This window comes from Physcomitrium patens, chromosome 14 (assembly GCF_059467195.1).
Source record: "Physcomitrium patens ecotype Gransden chromosome 14, ASM5946719v1, whole genome shotgun sequence".
In the NCBI taxonomy this organism is placed as follows: domain Eukaryota; kingdom Viridiplantae; phylum Streptophyta; class Bryopsida; order Funariales; family Funariaceae; genus Physcomitrium; species Physcomitrium patens.
The window spans coordinates 12,787,091-12,801,171 of record NC_143423.1 but is presented as its reverse complement, the minus strand read 5'-3'; the positions used below and the strand labels follow the sequence as shown (position 1 = coordinate 12,801,171).

The following is a 14,081-nucleotide window of genomic DNA, read 5'->3' as shown; positions in this document are numbered from 1 at the left end:
CAAGGCACAAAATTGAGTCCCTACAACAAATCAAGGATTCTTTTGTTGATCAAAGAATGAGGTTTGAGAGGAGACTTGATAGGATTTCTATGTGCATTGATTTTGAGGGTTTTAGATGAATAATAACTTTGTAAGAGCTTTGGAAAGTTGATATTGTTTTTAGTGACTTTGATTTTTAGAAAATAAAATAAGATTGGCGTTTTAGACAACTTCAGGAGTTTGGTAATAGATCTACAAGTGAAATTTTCTAAAGTTGTGGTTGTAGTTGTGTTAAATGTGTGTTGTAAATTTGAGTTTGATCAAACAGTTAGATTGAAAAGCATGAAGGTTTTTGTGGATAATAGTCTTGAAATTTAGGGTTTTGAAGACTAGTGAGGTTTTCTTAGATATCTGTCAATCTGCCAATTAGATTGAGGGAAGTGTTTTTCTTAGAGGTAGTCAGCTTGATTTCTAACAAGTATGTAAAGTTTGGCAGCAAAGTAAAAATTCAATTAGGAGTAATTGGCTCTAAGAGATTGGCAACAGAGTTGGAGAAGGAGGCCGACTGACACCCAAGCACATTTTTGAGCTTATCATCTATTTGATAATTCTGATCATTTTCAAAAAAAAATTGTGTTTATTATTAACTTAATTAGTGAAGAATTTGTAAAATTTGAGTTGAATTCAAGAGTTCAAACATTAGTTATTGAATTTCAAAATCTATTATAAGATTGGTAGAAATTTATTTGAGATTTAAAAAATTGATTAGGGTTTGGTTAGGATTAGGATTTGATTAGGATTAAGATTTGGTTTGGTTTAGACTTTGGTTTGAATTTGTTTAAGATTTCTTTAGGGTTGGATTTGGATTTCTTTAGGATTTCTTTAGAATTCCTTTAAGATTCTTTGAAGGTTATTTTGAATTTCTTTAGGTTTTTTTAGGATTTTGTTGTGTTTTTTTTATAATTTATTTTTAAAATAATATAATAATAATAATAATAATAATAATAATAATAATAATAATAATTGGACTTAATTGATGTTTGATTATATTTGTTAAGCTTCTATAGCAATTTATATACAATTTTATTAGAGTGATTAAGACTTATTGTTGCAAATTCCTTTTATCTTTCACAGCCAAGTGTCCAATGCATTCTTAAGTAAGACTTCACATAATATGACAACATGTTGTATAAAGTCAATATGTTTTGAAGGTCCTATAGAACATTGCCACGTAGCTCTTAGATAGATAATATATATAGAGGCAGTAATAAAACCTTCTCTCTTATCAATTCCTTTCTTGTTTTTAATCTAATTTTAAGGAGTCTTTGATTTTCTTGTTTTTTGGAAATAGACATTTTAATTTCTTTTTAATACACATACTTTCTTATTTCTATTTTGCCATACTTTTTTGAGAAAGTCTCATTTGTTTATTTGCTTTCATCAAGTTTTTGTCTTTAATATTGAAATAGATGAATCAATTTGGTAAATTTTTTAATCTATTCAACATTTCCATACAAATATATATATATATATATATATATATATATTGAAATCTCTCATCTATTATTATCATAATAAAATATTAAAATATTAAAATAAAATAATAATTACCACTACTAAAAAAAATTATAAAATCAACTATCATGCATAATCATACATCAACTATTGTACATGTCAAACTGTCAATGGACATTGCATCATATCAATTTGTCCTACATTATTGATTTCCTCAACATTCACTATTACATTGAAAAAATCTTTCCAATCATATGCTGTGGAAATTCTGTTTTTTAAACCAGATGAGTGTGATCTAAATCTACATCATTTCCAAAGCTCCTGAAGCAAACGGTCACACAACTAAAATATTGCATTTGGCTAGGACGACAAACCAAAGGCAACTTGTGACACATTCCTCCGACCCTCCAGAGATGAAACATGAATTTACTACCAAAGCTTTTAACGATCACAGGAATCATTCAAATGAGACAACCTCCTGATTTACAGTAAACACTGATTTATTGGCAGACGACTAGACGTAGCTTCCATGTTGTGTAAATGCGTTTCTCGTATCCGTGCAGCATTTGAAACGATAGACGATACTCTTCCAACAATTGTTCAATGCAGATACAATTTGGTTTATACACTACGTCCTACACACTTACATGTGGCTCCTCCAAATAAGGAAGAGCTTCGAGTCCCCCTTGCCGAATATTGTGACATAAGCTGTCACAAAAAAGATGAGACAGCCAAAGCACAGGAGAAGGACACCGCACCCAAGTCTCAAATAAGTCTTCAGAGCTTTAGTGCAGCCAGATTCCTCTTGTAGAAACGGAACTTCAGTGTCTGCATGGTTTACCACGTCGACTTGACCCAGTTTGTTCTTCAGTAAGATAAAACCAGGTATGATGAAGATTACTAGGACTCCACCGGTAGATCCAACAATCGAAAAAACCTTCACAGATATTTCAATCCACATGATCAGTGAAGTGAATAGCCAAACCGATATTACTGTCATGCGTTACACAGCTATCTCTATAGCGCCGTTGTCATCACGTATAAATTTGAGCATTAACATAAAGAAACGAGACGAAAGATAACTATCCCAAGCGCTGAAACTAAGAGATGTAGGGCAAGAATCTTACAGCCCCAAGATCAGACGTAATTAAAGAAGTCACTAATGCAGAGCCGCAGAGAAACAACGTCAACAAAATGTGCAGCGTCGGTGAAAACCCCTCACTGATTCGATCACGTAGAACATATCTAACACCATCTTCCAATATTGTCCTGCACGGATAGTGACAAACTGGAAAACAAGCTATTGATACCTGAAACATTACAAAAGGTGTCGTCAGAAGAATTTCAGCAATCAACAATATAATTATGAACTGATGACATTCAATACACCTCGTAGCCAACCCGCCAGACGAAGATCATATGTACCTCAGCTACAAGAAGCACTCATGAACTCGCCTACTTTGCAAGTGATTGGACCATCTTCCACGGCACATGGGCTCGAAATTGTCTTCCAGAGAACCAACATAAATATATAAGGGTACACAGTAAACAAGCAGAGTAAGGGTCACAGAATTTCTACCGCAGCCATTCCGACACGCGCAATGTTTAAATAAAGGTTACTAGAACCAAAACTGATGAGAAGATCGCTTTGCACATCGGGGTACAGCAAGTAACCAAATTCACCCACCTGCACAGCATTCACATTTGTCAGGACATTAATGTGCATCTCTGCATTTCATAGAACGGTTGAGAACTTCCAAATAATATCAAGCTATCTATCTTAAACCCTTCACGACATGTGAAAGGAAAGGGTAATAACCAAGGCGTTAAGCTTAGTAAGAAAGGCACGTTCATGAAACAAGATTATTACTGCAGACAGGTTCACAATGAAAAAACCTCAGATTGAAGCAACTGAATGTATCTACTTCCGTGGAATTTCTCACTTACAAATCCCAGCAAAATCAACAATTATTTCATGAACATGCATTCGGAAGAAAGAAAGAAATCGTACCAGACAGTAGCTAACGAGGCACACTGTCATGGATATCATTATACAGTGGTCCATACGCTTCACTCTGCTAGACTTTCTTTGACACAGCTGCTCTTCGTTACTTTTGTCCTCATCCCCCAAAAGGGGCTCATTCAGACGTTCATAAAAAAAACCATTGGAATTGTCAGCAAGCTCAGCAAATATTGGCATGACCTGAGAGACGAGCGTTTCTGATGTTTGTCAGCTATATTTACACATGTTACTCCACAATCCATTAATATTTTGAGGTGTGCAGAGAACATACGAATCTATAGCTCGACAAAACATTCAAATGATATCTACCAAAGAGGCAACTTTGTACTGAAGGTTTAATAGGCTCCCGCTTCTCTTACTTGGATATGGCAGTGAAATGCGAAGACCAACACATCAAGAGCAATGAACGTATGGTAACCTCCCTCAAAATAATTGATCTGTTCACATCCGAGCAAAGATCACCAGCACATTTCTCAGAATTGAACATATTATCCAGGAGCGTAAAATTGAAACAGACCAGCGACCTCAAAAAGAGGCGATCCTCCACTCTTTTGTAGTATATGCAGAGTCTTGAGTGTGTTGTGGTCCAGAATGAAATAACATGGCAGCTGTAACGTTTTCAACCTATAATTCGATGGAAAAAATCTTACATGTTCGGGAAAACCTGCACTAATCAGGTGACTGACACTTATCGCCACCAAAGCAATCGCTAAGTATGAGAGCATAACCACCTGCACGGACGCCAAGTTTATAGTAAACACCGCTCAAGTTCTACCAGTAACACATCGTGATCACCAACATCCAGACGTAGAAAGAGAGTGTCAAGCTGCAATGAATTCATAAAAACCTACCGATACCGTGCTACTCCATCTCAAATCTCGGATGTTCTTTTTGAGGGAAAGCGGCAGAATCACCACCATGGCAAAGAATACTATCACCACTCTGCCAAATCCCTCATCCCCCGCAATCAACACCAGTCCTCATGCATATAAAGCTCCAGGTTGCATTAAGATAAAATAAAATAAAAACAGAACATTGATTGTTGAGTAGAGGAATGTGTGAAAAGGACACTAAGAATATGCAAATAATCCCCTAGCTATGAATATGTGACAGGTTAGCAGACATCACATAACTCATGCGAGAACTCAAAAGGATTTCTTCTACTGATGTATGACTTGTACTAATGAATTCCCGCACACATCAGAAAGCGGGACTTCATTTATTAAGTATCGGAGCGGAATCCACGAAGTTATTCTAGATATGATCTCATAATAAAAATAAATAAAAACTGCTTACCTGCGGTCGGCAAATAAGCTGTGCTCTCCAAACCAACTGGCAAAAATAGGTTGAAAAACATCCCCTACAAACAAAACAAGGCCAGACTGATGATTCGGAAAGCAGCGACTCGATATGGATCGATAATGCATGTTCTGAGCTTTGAGCTACTGATAACATCACCAAAATCCTACAGCTGCTTAACTTTTTTCGAGCTACCGTATTCAAAGAATATATTATGGAAGTCCTTGCTCTAGATGACTAGCTGGCAGTGTTGAGATTCTAGTACTATTCTCACAGCAACAAAGCCACCGGATATGATTACGTAATAACCCTTAAATTTGTTATCATCGACAATGTGACCGGTTGTGTACCTGTGATGATGAAGTAGGAAATCAATGAGCCAACCATGAAAGCTAGGACTGTCACACAAGTCACAACTACCATGCTGGGTCCGAAGTTTGCCACCACTAGCTCCTGAAATGAGGCTCCACCACAAGGCTTTCCACCGTCAACTGGAGGCAAACATTGCATTCACAGCCTTGCTGAGCAAACAACTTCGAATGAGTACATGTCTGCATCAGCAGTCCGGCATCTCGCAACGATACGCTTACTTGGTATGACTTAGTTTTGTACTTCTCAGCTGCCCGAATCAGCATGCATAGAACTGCAACTTCTATGGACCATATCGTAATGGTCAAGATAAGCCCACCAACCACACCAGTTTGGCTACAAAAAATAGAAACAAGCAGATGATATCCCAAACTTGCGAGTCAGAATCAAATCAACCAAACCAGCTCCGAGGACCAACCCTTACAATTTTATCGCTTCCACGAAGAATAGATATATTGAGGAGACCCATGAATTGTCTCCAGAAATCTAGTGCAAGTTTGACCTAATGGGCTTTGCGGTAAGTTTTCAACATATATAAGACTTAGCGTGTTTGCATTGCCGAAACCTAAAGTGCAGCAAATCCACAAAAATGGATTCCATGGCTGGCCGAGTGATTGCTGCAATTTATACATGGATACTACTGCAATCTATGCCCGCACCTTGCATTTTGGCCACAATCAGAACTGCTGCAATGATCATCTTCGATGGGAATTTAATTCTGACATGAGAAATATTCTCATATATTAGGTTCCATTGTAATCACACGTTTTACAAAGCACAGATGGTCCAACTCTTATGTCGGTGAGAGTAAAAGAAACTCAAGGAGAAAGAGTTTATTGTCTGATGAGCTAATGTTTTGTACTATTAGTCAAGGACGGTGTGCGTTCACTAATGAATTCGCTACACCTAATCTCGATCTTCAGTCAACAAGTTCATAACCTACTATCGCGAGAATTTACGAGGTAGTATGACTTCAAAACACTTGACCATACTCCAAGTCCAATTCTGTCTTAATGTGATTAGCTTTGAGGAGCGAAACGACGAACCGGAATGCGAAAGGGAAGGAGAGAACGCCGGAGCCGATGGCAGCATTGCACATGTTAAAAACCGTCACCCAGGGCGAGTAATTCTGGCCCCCAAGCCTTCCGGGAGCCTCCATCTCCAAATCTCTTCACAAAACTAACAAAACCACTCACCAAACAACCTCTGAATGTAACCCTGAAAGCATAGATCTGTCACGGCAAACCTACACCACCAGAACAACGTATACCGACATTTCACAGTTCCCCAACAGCTCCAAGCAGCTGAAGACCTCTCAAAACTGCAATCTTTCTCGCCTGGTAGCCTTCTAACGACTTGCACCCAGTTGCGAAAGTGTGCAACCAAGGCTTGGGCGACTACACTGGAAAGCGGGTTCAACCTGATAAACCCACAACAGAACACCTTACGTTTTGGCTGCAGCTTCAGCTCCAGCTCAGGCACCTGTCACTCCATGCCTCCATTTCCTTATTAAATTCTTTTTTTGTTTAATTTGTTTCATTATGGCGTTGGAATCTCTGAATGCTCAAAGATGTTGCAGTTGACTTGTGGATGCCTTTGAATTGTTGAGAATATGTCAGAGAAAATGTTTTGAGAGAAGTCAAGTGGACTTATGGATAAGTGGTGTATCAATGTCGTTTATTGGTTTTTCATTCAAAAGGAGCTGATTTATTTAAATTGAATCATCTCACCTTTATCACATTTCATGGAAACATATATTTATTTTATCTTGTTGCATGATTCTATGAATAATTCTTCATTGTAATTTTAAAAAGTCACTTGAAAGGGTAGTTTTAGGTAGAGTTCATGACTTTTAGACACCCTTGATATCTTCAATTAATATTCTGTAAATACCATGTTTCATCTCCTTCTATCTACTTAGCAAGTTGCATTCTTTAATAGTTTTTTACATTTGTAGATATCCAAGTAGAACAATGGCATGAAAAATGCATTAATTAAAATAAATAAATAAATAAACAACAACAACAACAACAACAACCATAGGCCAATAAGTTATGAGTAGATTGTGGTGGTTCTGATACTATTGAATTGGTGATTCTTTGGAGATTAGAAATATTCTACTAAAAAGTTTGGATATAGTAGATAAAGAGTAATTCATCTTAATTAATTGTATTGTCAAAACTATAACGTTTTATTGTACTCATATGTAATATAAGAGATCTATATTTTATTATTTTTGTGCAAATGAATTGTTGTTCAAAGTAGCCACTTTAATTTAAACTTAAAGACTTGTTATAATAAAAGCTAAGCATTAAAGTTTGTAGAGTACTTTTGTGTGTAAATTTGATTAATAAATCTACTTTTATCTCCAAATAAATAAAGCATAAATAATCTATATTAATTGATGTTGGAATTTTTTTTTTTTTTTTTTTCGTCTAAATTTGTTTAAGACTTGTTATTTAATATTAAATTTGAATTTAGATACTATGAACTTGAAGCTCTTTGACAATCAAAAAATGTGAATCCATTGCACTGTAAATATATATTGTAAGTTTATAGTATAATTTAGGATTTTTTTAATATGGATATTTTTATTTTTCTGGATTATTTGTTTATATTTTAAAAAAAAGTTTGTATTTTTTGTATGATTTTAAAAAAAAATACACATTTTAACAAATATAAGGAAAATTTCATTAATATTATAAATTCAAAATATGTTATAGAATTTATATTATATTATATATATATATATATATATATATATATAGAGTTGTTAAAGCAACACCTTTATATTCTTAATATAACATGTTCTTATGGTTAGTTCAATTTATTCTCAAACAATCTCTGCTCCATGTGTGGTACTTATGAATGTAGATTATTGCACTATAGCTAGATCATCATATTTTAGAATAATGTAAGATTGATTAATTTGTATTCTCTCCTTTAGTTCAATAACCATGAATGTGGAGGCAGCTTTATTTGTTATATCTAATATTCTTTTCAAGAAGTGCAAAAGGGACAAGCAATAGATTGATGCCAAGTCTACAGTCCCTGCAGTTGCTAAAACTGAGAACACTAAGAACTAGACTCTCATCTTCAAGAATGCTTAGTAATACCTCAAGGAATACAAGAAATATGTAAGGATTATTCATTTCAAGGTTTTGTTTTATTTCCCAAGCTACTAAAATGAAGATCCACAATCAATTACTTAGGTATTTTTTTCTACAATCATTTTGTTTTTTTTTTTAATTAGTCACAAGTTTTGGAATTTGATGGCTATTATTGTACCAACATGCTTTTACAAGTATGTGTGATGTAATCTTTCTTCAAAGGGTATTGGTAGATGTCTTTGTTAAAAGATTGGCAATGAAAGATTTGCTTGATTATTCAGTGTAACTTACATTGTCATTGCAAGTTGGAATTGTTGTCATCATCACATATTGCAAAAGCCTCGCTGATTTTGTTGCCTTCTCTTTCTCTCTCAAGAATGAGGTCTCTCCTCTTATATCTACAACTTTTGCTATCCATTTATCCAACCAAGCCTCTCTTTTCCTCAAATACTCAAAGCTTATCATGTCCCACCTAAAGATATACATTTGTTGGAATAGAATTCTATGTTGACATATACCATGCAATCCTTTCTTGGTACATACATGCACTTGTTAATTTGCCAACTCCTCTTATCTTTGAAGAAATAGCAATAATATTTTTAAATTTAACCATTATAAATTTATTTATAGAAAGTCCTTCTTTTTCATTCTTTATGTTGTTTAAAAATAGTTTTTAACTATTGAAATCCTAAAAACTTTGTTGTATTAATTAAAGAAATCAAATTGCTTTCTAAAACCATGCATCAAGAAGACCACTTGCCAAATTGCAGTTGACCAATCACACATATATCCAATGATGCGTGAAAAATCAACAACAAATGCCACAACTTACCTTATATTGAACGAGGATATTTTCCATTGACATAAATGTCATTGCTATGAAATATATTGTGAATTGAACACATAAACTTTAAGAAAAGTCTTAATAAGGAGTTGAATATATGAACCAAATAAGAAGTTGTGGATACAAGATGAACAACATTATTTTTCTAAGAAAGCAAGAAAGAGAGAGAGAGAGAGAAGCAACATGAAGAAGGCTTTTGCAACATGTAATGATGATAACAATTCCAAATTGCAATGATGATGCAAGTTGCAGCCATTCCTACAAGGTCAAATTTTCAGCATTTCAAGGTATGATAATTTAGTTACATTCAGGAGTACAATGCATGGGATGGAGTGAGGTTGTTTGAGAATAGACTGAATTAATCATGAGAATCCAATGTTTTGAAAAAAAAAATCTTACAAATAATCTCTTTATGTTAATTTCTTTGTAAGTTTGTTTTCAAATTTTTATTTTTTAAGCTACATTGTTTTGTATTTTTTGCTACTTGGATTTAAAGATAAGTTGTTATTTGATTAATATTATTTGATAATAAGGAATTTTATTGAAGGTAATTAAATTTGCAATAGAAATCAAAGAAATAAAATTAGATGCTCCAAATCCTATTGATTCTTCTACAAGTCTAATAATAGATTAAAGAAACATGGAATAGGAGATGAGTATATATATATATATGAAAGATTGGACTAAAGATCATAAAACATTGAATTTAAAATTATATCTTCTAACAATAAGGGGATAAATAGAAAGACATATTTTAAATAATTATTTGTAATAAATTATATTAAAGATGTATTGAAATAATTAATTTTTAATTTCTACAGTTTTTTATTTTTTTAATAATAATCTAGTATAATTTATATAATTAAATTTCTTTTTATGTATTTATTTAGAATATTTTATTTATAAATTGGTTATGAAAACATGTTGAGAACACATACAATTAAAACATATTGAATCACCAAAAAAATATCAATAAAAATTTATATAATAATTTATAAAATATAATTATATCTAAATTAAGGGTATTGTTAATGCAACCAAAAAAATCCTATTGCCACCACCATCCACTTGACATTTTTTTTTAGTTTTTTTTTTTAACCAAATTTTATTTTCAATAAAATCATTCAAAAGGTATGGAATAAAGATAATTAGATTGATTTGAAAAGTTTAAACAAAGATAGCATTTGGGTAGTGGTAGTAGTAAAAACTATACATACATACATACATACATATATACATACATATATATATATATATGTTAAATAGACCCAATTTTTTACTAAATCAACCCACCCATCTTAACCATCATGAAAAATAAATCATGACATTTAGATTTATTTCTCCATTATTGGATCTGAAACCAATAAAAAGCAACCACATTCATCATGATTACCATATTCTTCATCATCACGGGGATCTAGTATAAGCATGGGTTTATTTAACATTCCCCTATATATATACATCACTTATATTCTTATACTTTACAAAAGAATCTGAGTGAAAGAATTTCACCGTGAAGTAGGTTGCTTGTGAACATCCAACAGAGAAAACAGGCAACCGGAAGCAAGATGGCCCACAGACAGTGGTTCGGATCTCAGTGCTAAGAAACGAATGTTCACGGAGATCGAAGCGACAGGTCGGACAAAGAGAGAGAGAGAGTCAGGGTGTCTGAGGTCGCAATGCAGACGACGACGACGACGGCCATGCAAGCAGCAAAGATCACTGACTCCAGGTTTGGAATGTGTGCCTTTTACCAATCCCCTGCGGAATCTGGTATCTTTGCAACCTAACTTCATCCATCGTTACCTACCCCGGACGTGGAGACCACGGCTCCTGTGCTGCAACGTGGTAAGAGTAGACATGTGGGCAAAACCATGTGGTGGTGGTGGTGGGTTCTGATTTTGTGGATTCGCCTGCAGCTCGTTCGAACATCCTTCAGGTGGTTGTTGGGAGCTGCGTGTCTACCCATCCCACAGTAAACCTCGGATAGAAGAAGTATCCTCCTTCTGGTAGAGGCTGCACTGCTTGCTTACTTGCTTGCCCCTAGAGCTGTCTATCGAGCGCTTGAGTTTGTGTTAATCACCTTTTGCTTTGCAGATTCTCTCCCGCTTCTGTTATCTTTCGTTGAATTGTGTGTTTCTGCCATGGCTTATGAGATGAGCAGTCGGGACTCCGGTATCGAGAAGGCCTCGGAGAAGAGGATCGACGTCGGTGACCGGGCGGCCAATGAGGTGAGTCACCAGTAGCGGGTCCATTTAAGTGGTACATCGTTGCAGATTCCGGCACGTTAGCATCATGCACAGTGTTGAAACGCAGATTTTTTTTTTTTCCTTTGTCCCATTAGTGCGAAATTGAGGGGGCTGGTATCAGCTGAGAGTGGATTCTGCGGTGATGTTATGGAATAGAGGATGGTAATTGGAGTGAATTTGGTGTTTTAGGGTACTGCTAGAGCCTCTGAAAGTGAAGCTAACAATGCTGGCAAAGTCGCTGGTGGAATGCGGGATCAGTTGAGACAAACGTCCTCCGGTGCCTCAAAAGTTGCAAATAACAAGACAAGTTCTTCCGGTTGGTTTCAACAAATTGGTGACGCTGTTTTCAATGCTTACGATTCATTTCTGGATATGCTGGAGAACGCCACTCCCAAAAAGTAGGTTCTCTCTTTGCAAGGTAGGACTGTGCAGACCGTATCCCAGCGTGCGAAGAGCTTCAGCGTTGGGTTGAAGATTCTTCAGTGCGTTGTTACTGTTACTGCAAGTTCTCGAACGTTCACACAAACGTTCTGAAAATCATTTCCGTTTTGCTTCTTGCCTCCTTCGGTACCCTCTCCCGCAATGCCTAAACATTCCCCGCCTTCAATCCCCATGTATACACTCGTCCGTTTTTTAGCTTTTCTTGTGGTCTTCCAAGTTTTCTGCTGTCGTTGTTCTCATGGTTATTTGCGTTTACGGTAATACTGCTCTAGTGTAACTATTGATCAAAACCTCAGACTCTTCGTGTACTTGACAGTGAAAACAACGCAAGGGTGCTGAGGCTAGTCTACTTGATCTTATCCTTTATCACTGGAGAAGTCCTCAATACTTGCGGTGATCAATAGCTAAGTTATGTTCTCAGCAAATGTTAGAGAAGGCAATTGTAGGGCGGTTGCCTGACTATATGTCCAGTGGCCACACCCCGATGAGTGTAGACATTGTAATGCATAACAATATACATTAAGAAAGATTCAAGCCACGTACTCCAAGGACTTGCAGTGCAACAAGGAAAAGGAAGGTTAATTTTTAGAGATCAGTATATAGTGCCTGAATGGTGCTCAAAGATAGAGAAACTTAATGGGAAAAAAACTCGTGGATAAAAACGTCATGAATTGGTCAGCTTCAATTGATGGTTGAATCAGCATTAATGAAAATGATCACTTTTTGTTGCACAGTCAGAATGATCAATGGTAACGACGACGCAAAATTTGACCCTAAGATGAGCAGTGTCGCATTAATCATAGACTATTTGATGCTCCAGGAATACTACCTAATGTGAGTGACTTACCAGACCTAGATCAATCTCATCTTCCCAGACAAAGAGTCCAGGTTTCAAACCCAAGTACTTGGCATAGCACGAAAGGTCTGGTTTGAATCGACGTAAGGAAGGCTGGAAATACAGAAACCTAACTAATCGAGTTTCAGGGGGTCACTGCGAAAAACATGGTCCTTAAATTCCATGTTCCCGAGTCTCGCAAACATCAATATCCTTCATGACTAGTTCACCATTCACAGAAATTCGCCGCATCTTCAACCACGCAGATGTGAGGAAACACGACCCAATTGCGCCAAGAATGAAAAGAATGATTAAATCACCAACACCAACTAACTGGACAAAGAGGTCCTCACCTTACGAGGATATTAGCTGTTTCACCTCAGCTTCAGAAAAAGTAATCCCATAACACGACACAACCAAACGCGACGCCTTCTCGCTCAAAATCGTTATGTACTTCTGCCGTGAAAAGCCGCGAGCGCGAGGCGAAAACACTAACTTTGACCTCATCGCGTTTGGAAGACTTCGCCGCACTCTTTTGACGCTGACGCGCGGGCGCGTCTGTCAGTAAGAGTACTTCTCTTGCTCCGAACCTACCTTCCATACGAGTCTACGTACCCAAGACCTCTCTTTTGCTTCGTGCACATGTAAATTTCCAAAGCTTGGAGGATTTATTTTGCTCCAATAATATCATGGGTCAAATTTTATTGGAATATATAATTTTTCTAATACATATATATATATATATATATATATAATGGCTTTTAATAGTATTGTCATTTAGCTTTAATATAACTATATATTATTGTTTAGGTTCATCTATGGGCACCAAGTTAATGTTTAGATAAAGATTCAAATCTAATATACATTTCACTATATTTTTACATTTTCTTTTGAAAAATAAACAGATGTTCCAACATCTTTACAATTGTTCCTTCAGATATCCTCTGTTGTTCTTTTTATGATGTCTACATTGGAATGGGTCATATGTACACACAGTTGTACATTTGCATATAAAATTTGTGTGTGAATGTACAACTCCAACAAACAACTTTGCTCAAAATATAAATTCATATCCAGCCACCATTCTGGTACAGTCTCATTTTTTTTTAATTTTAATTTTTTTATTGTATTTGTTAATGGGCATGAGAACAACCCAACCATCTACAAAGAGTACAAAGTTTAGACAACTTGTCACAAAAGTGGTCATTCCCACATGGGGATTCATTGAAAAGAGCAACAGAGGATGTCTGAAGAAACAATTGTAAAGTCAAAGGATAACAGCAAAAACAACAATATTTTCACAAAAAGAAAGTTTTCATTTGTTTTTCTCAGAAAGATCTGAGCAAATGAATAGCTTGTTCATAGATCCAAAGACCACCCCATGACAAGAGAAATAATATTGGCATGACTTCAGCCA

At 35.6% G+C, this 14,081-nt stretch overlaps 2 protein-coding genes across 4 annotated transcripts; one reads left to right on the top strand and one right to left on the bottom strand.

The window, feature by feature from the left end:
* Window positions 1-1,676: 1,676 nt before the first annotated feature.
* On the bottom strand, window positions 1,677-6,608 carry LOC112291739 (uncharacterized). 3 transcript variants are annotated; one of them, XM_024539573.3, is made up of 11 exons: window positions 6,232-6,608; window positions 5,407-5,521; window positions 5,167-5,269; window positions 4,814-4,877; window positions 4,369-4,459; window positions 4,168-4,248; window positions 3,877-3,954; window positions 3,506-3,697; window positions 3,074-3,181; window positions 2,622-2,804; window positions 1,677-2,431 (listed from the first exon to the last, which is right to left on the bottom strand). In XM_024539573.3, exons 1-11 carry the CDS (start codon window positions 6,342-6,344, stop codon window positions 2,138-2,140), a joined length of 1,422 nt encoding a protein of 473 aa, XP_024395341.1. In that variant the 5' UTR covers window positions 6,345-6,608; the 3' UTR covers window positions 1,677-2,137. The 3 variants fall into 3 exon arrangements, with proteins under 3 accessions (XP_024395341.1, XP_024395342.1, XP_090112040.1); XM_024539574.3 differs by lacking the exon at window positions 5,407-5,521 and having other exon boundaries at window positions 5,167-5,307; window positions 6,232-6,425; XM_090255914.1 differs by lacking the exon at window positions 6,232-6,608 and having other exon boundaries at window positions 5,167-5,307.
* A 4,440-nt stretch (window positions 6,609-11,048) lies between these two features.
* LOC112290931 (uncharacterized) lies at window positions 11,049-12,371 on the top strand. Its single transcript, XM_090255913.1, has 4 exons — window positions 11,049-11,078; window positions 11,237-11,370; window positions 11,578-11,786; window positions 12,146-12,371. Exons 2-4 carry the CDS (start codon window positions 11,284-11,286, stop codon window positions 12,231-12,233), a joined length of 384 nt encoding a protein of 127 aa, XP_090112039.1. The 5' UTR covers window positions 11,049-11,078; window positions 11,237-11,283; the 3' UTR covers window positions 12,234-12,371.
* Window positions 12,372-14,081: the final 1,710 nt, after the last annotated feature.

Bases quoted from the DNA above. Each gene is read 5' to 3' on its own strand.
- LOC112291739 (XM_024539573.3), bottom strand. From the start codon at position 6,344: ATGGAGGCTCCCGGAAGGCTTGGGGGCCAGAATTACTCGCCCTGGGTG. The intron at 5,522-6,231 runs GTTCGTCGTTTC...TATTTTTTGTAG, and splicing joins TCCTTCCCTTTCGCATTCCG to CCAAACTGGTGTGGTTGGTG. The intron at 4,249-4,368 runs GTAGGTTTTTAT...GCGTCCGTGCAG, and splicing joins GATGGAGTAGCACGGTATCG to GTGGTTATGCTCTCATACTT.
- LOC112290931 (XM_090255913.1), top strand. From the start codon at position 11,284: ATGGCTTATGAGATGAGCAGTCGGGACTCCGGTATCGAGAAGGCCTCG. The intron at 11,371-11,577 runs GTGAGTCACCAG...TTGGTGTTTTAG, and splicing joins GTGACCGGGCGGCCAATGAG to GGTACTGCTAGAGCCTCTGA. The intron at 11,787-12,145 runs GTAGGTTCTCTC...TGTACTTGACAG, and splicing joins GAGAACGCCACTCCCAAAAA to TGAAAACAACGCAAGGGTGC.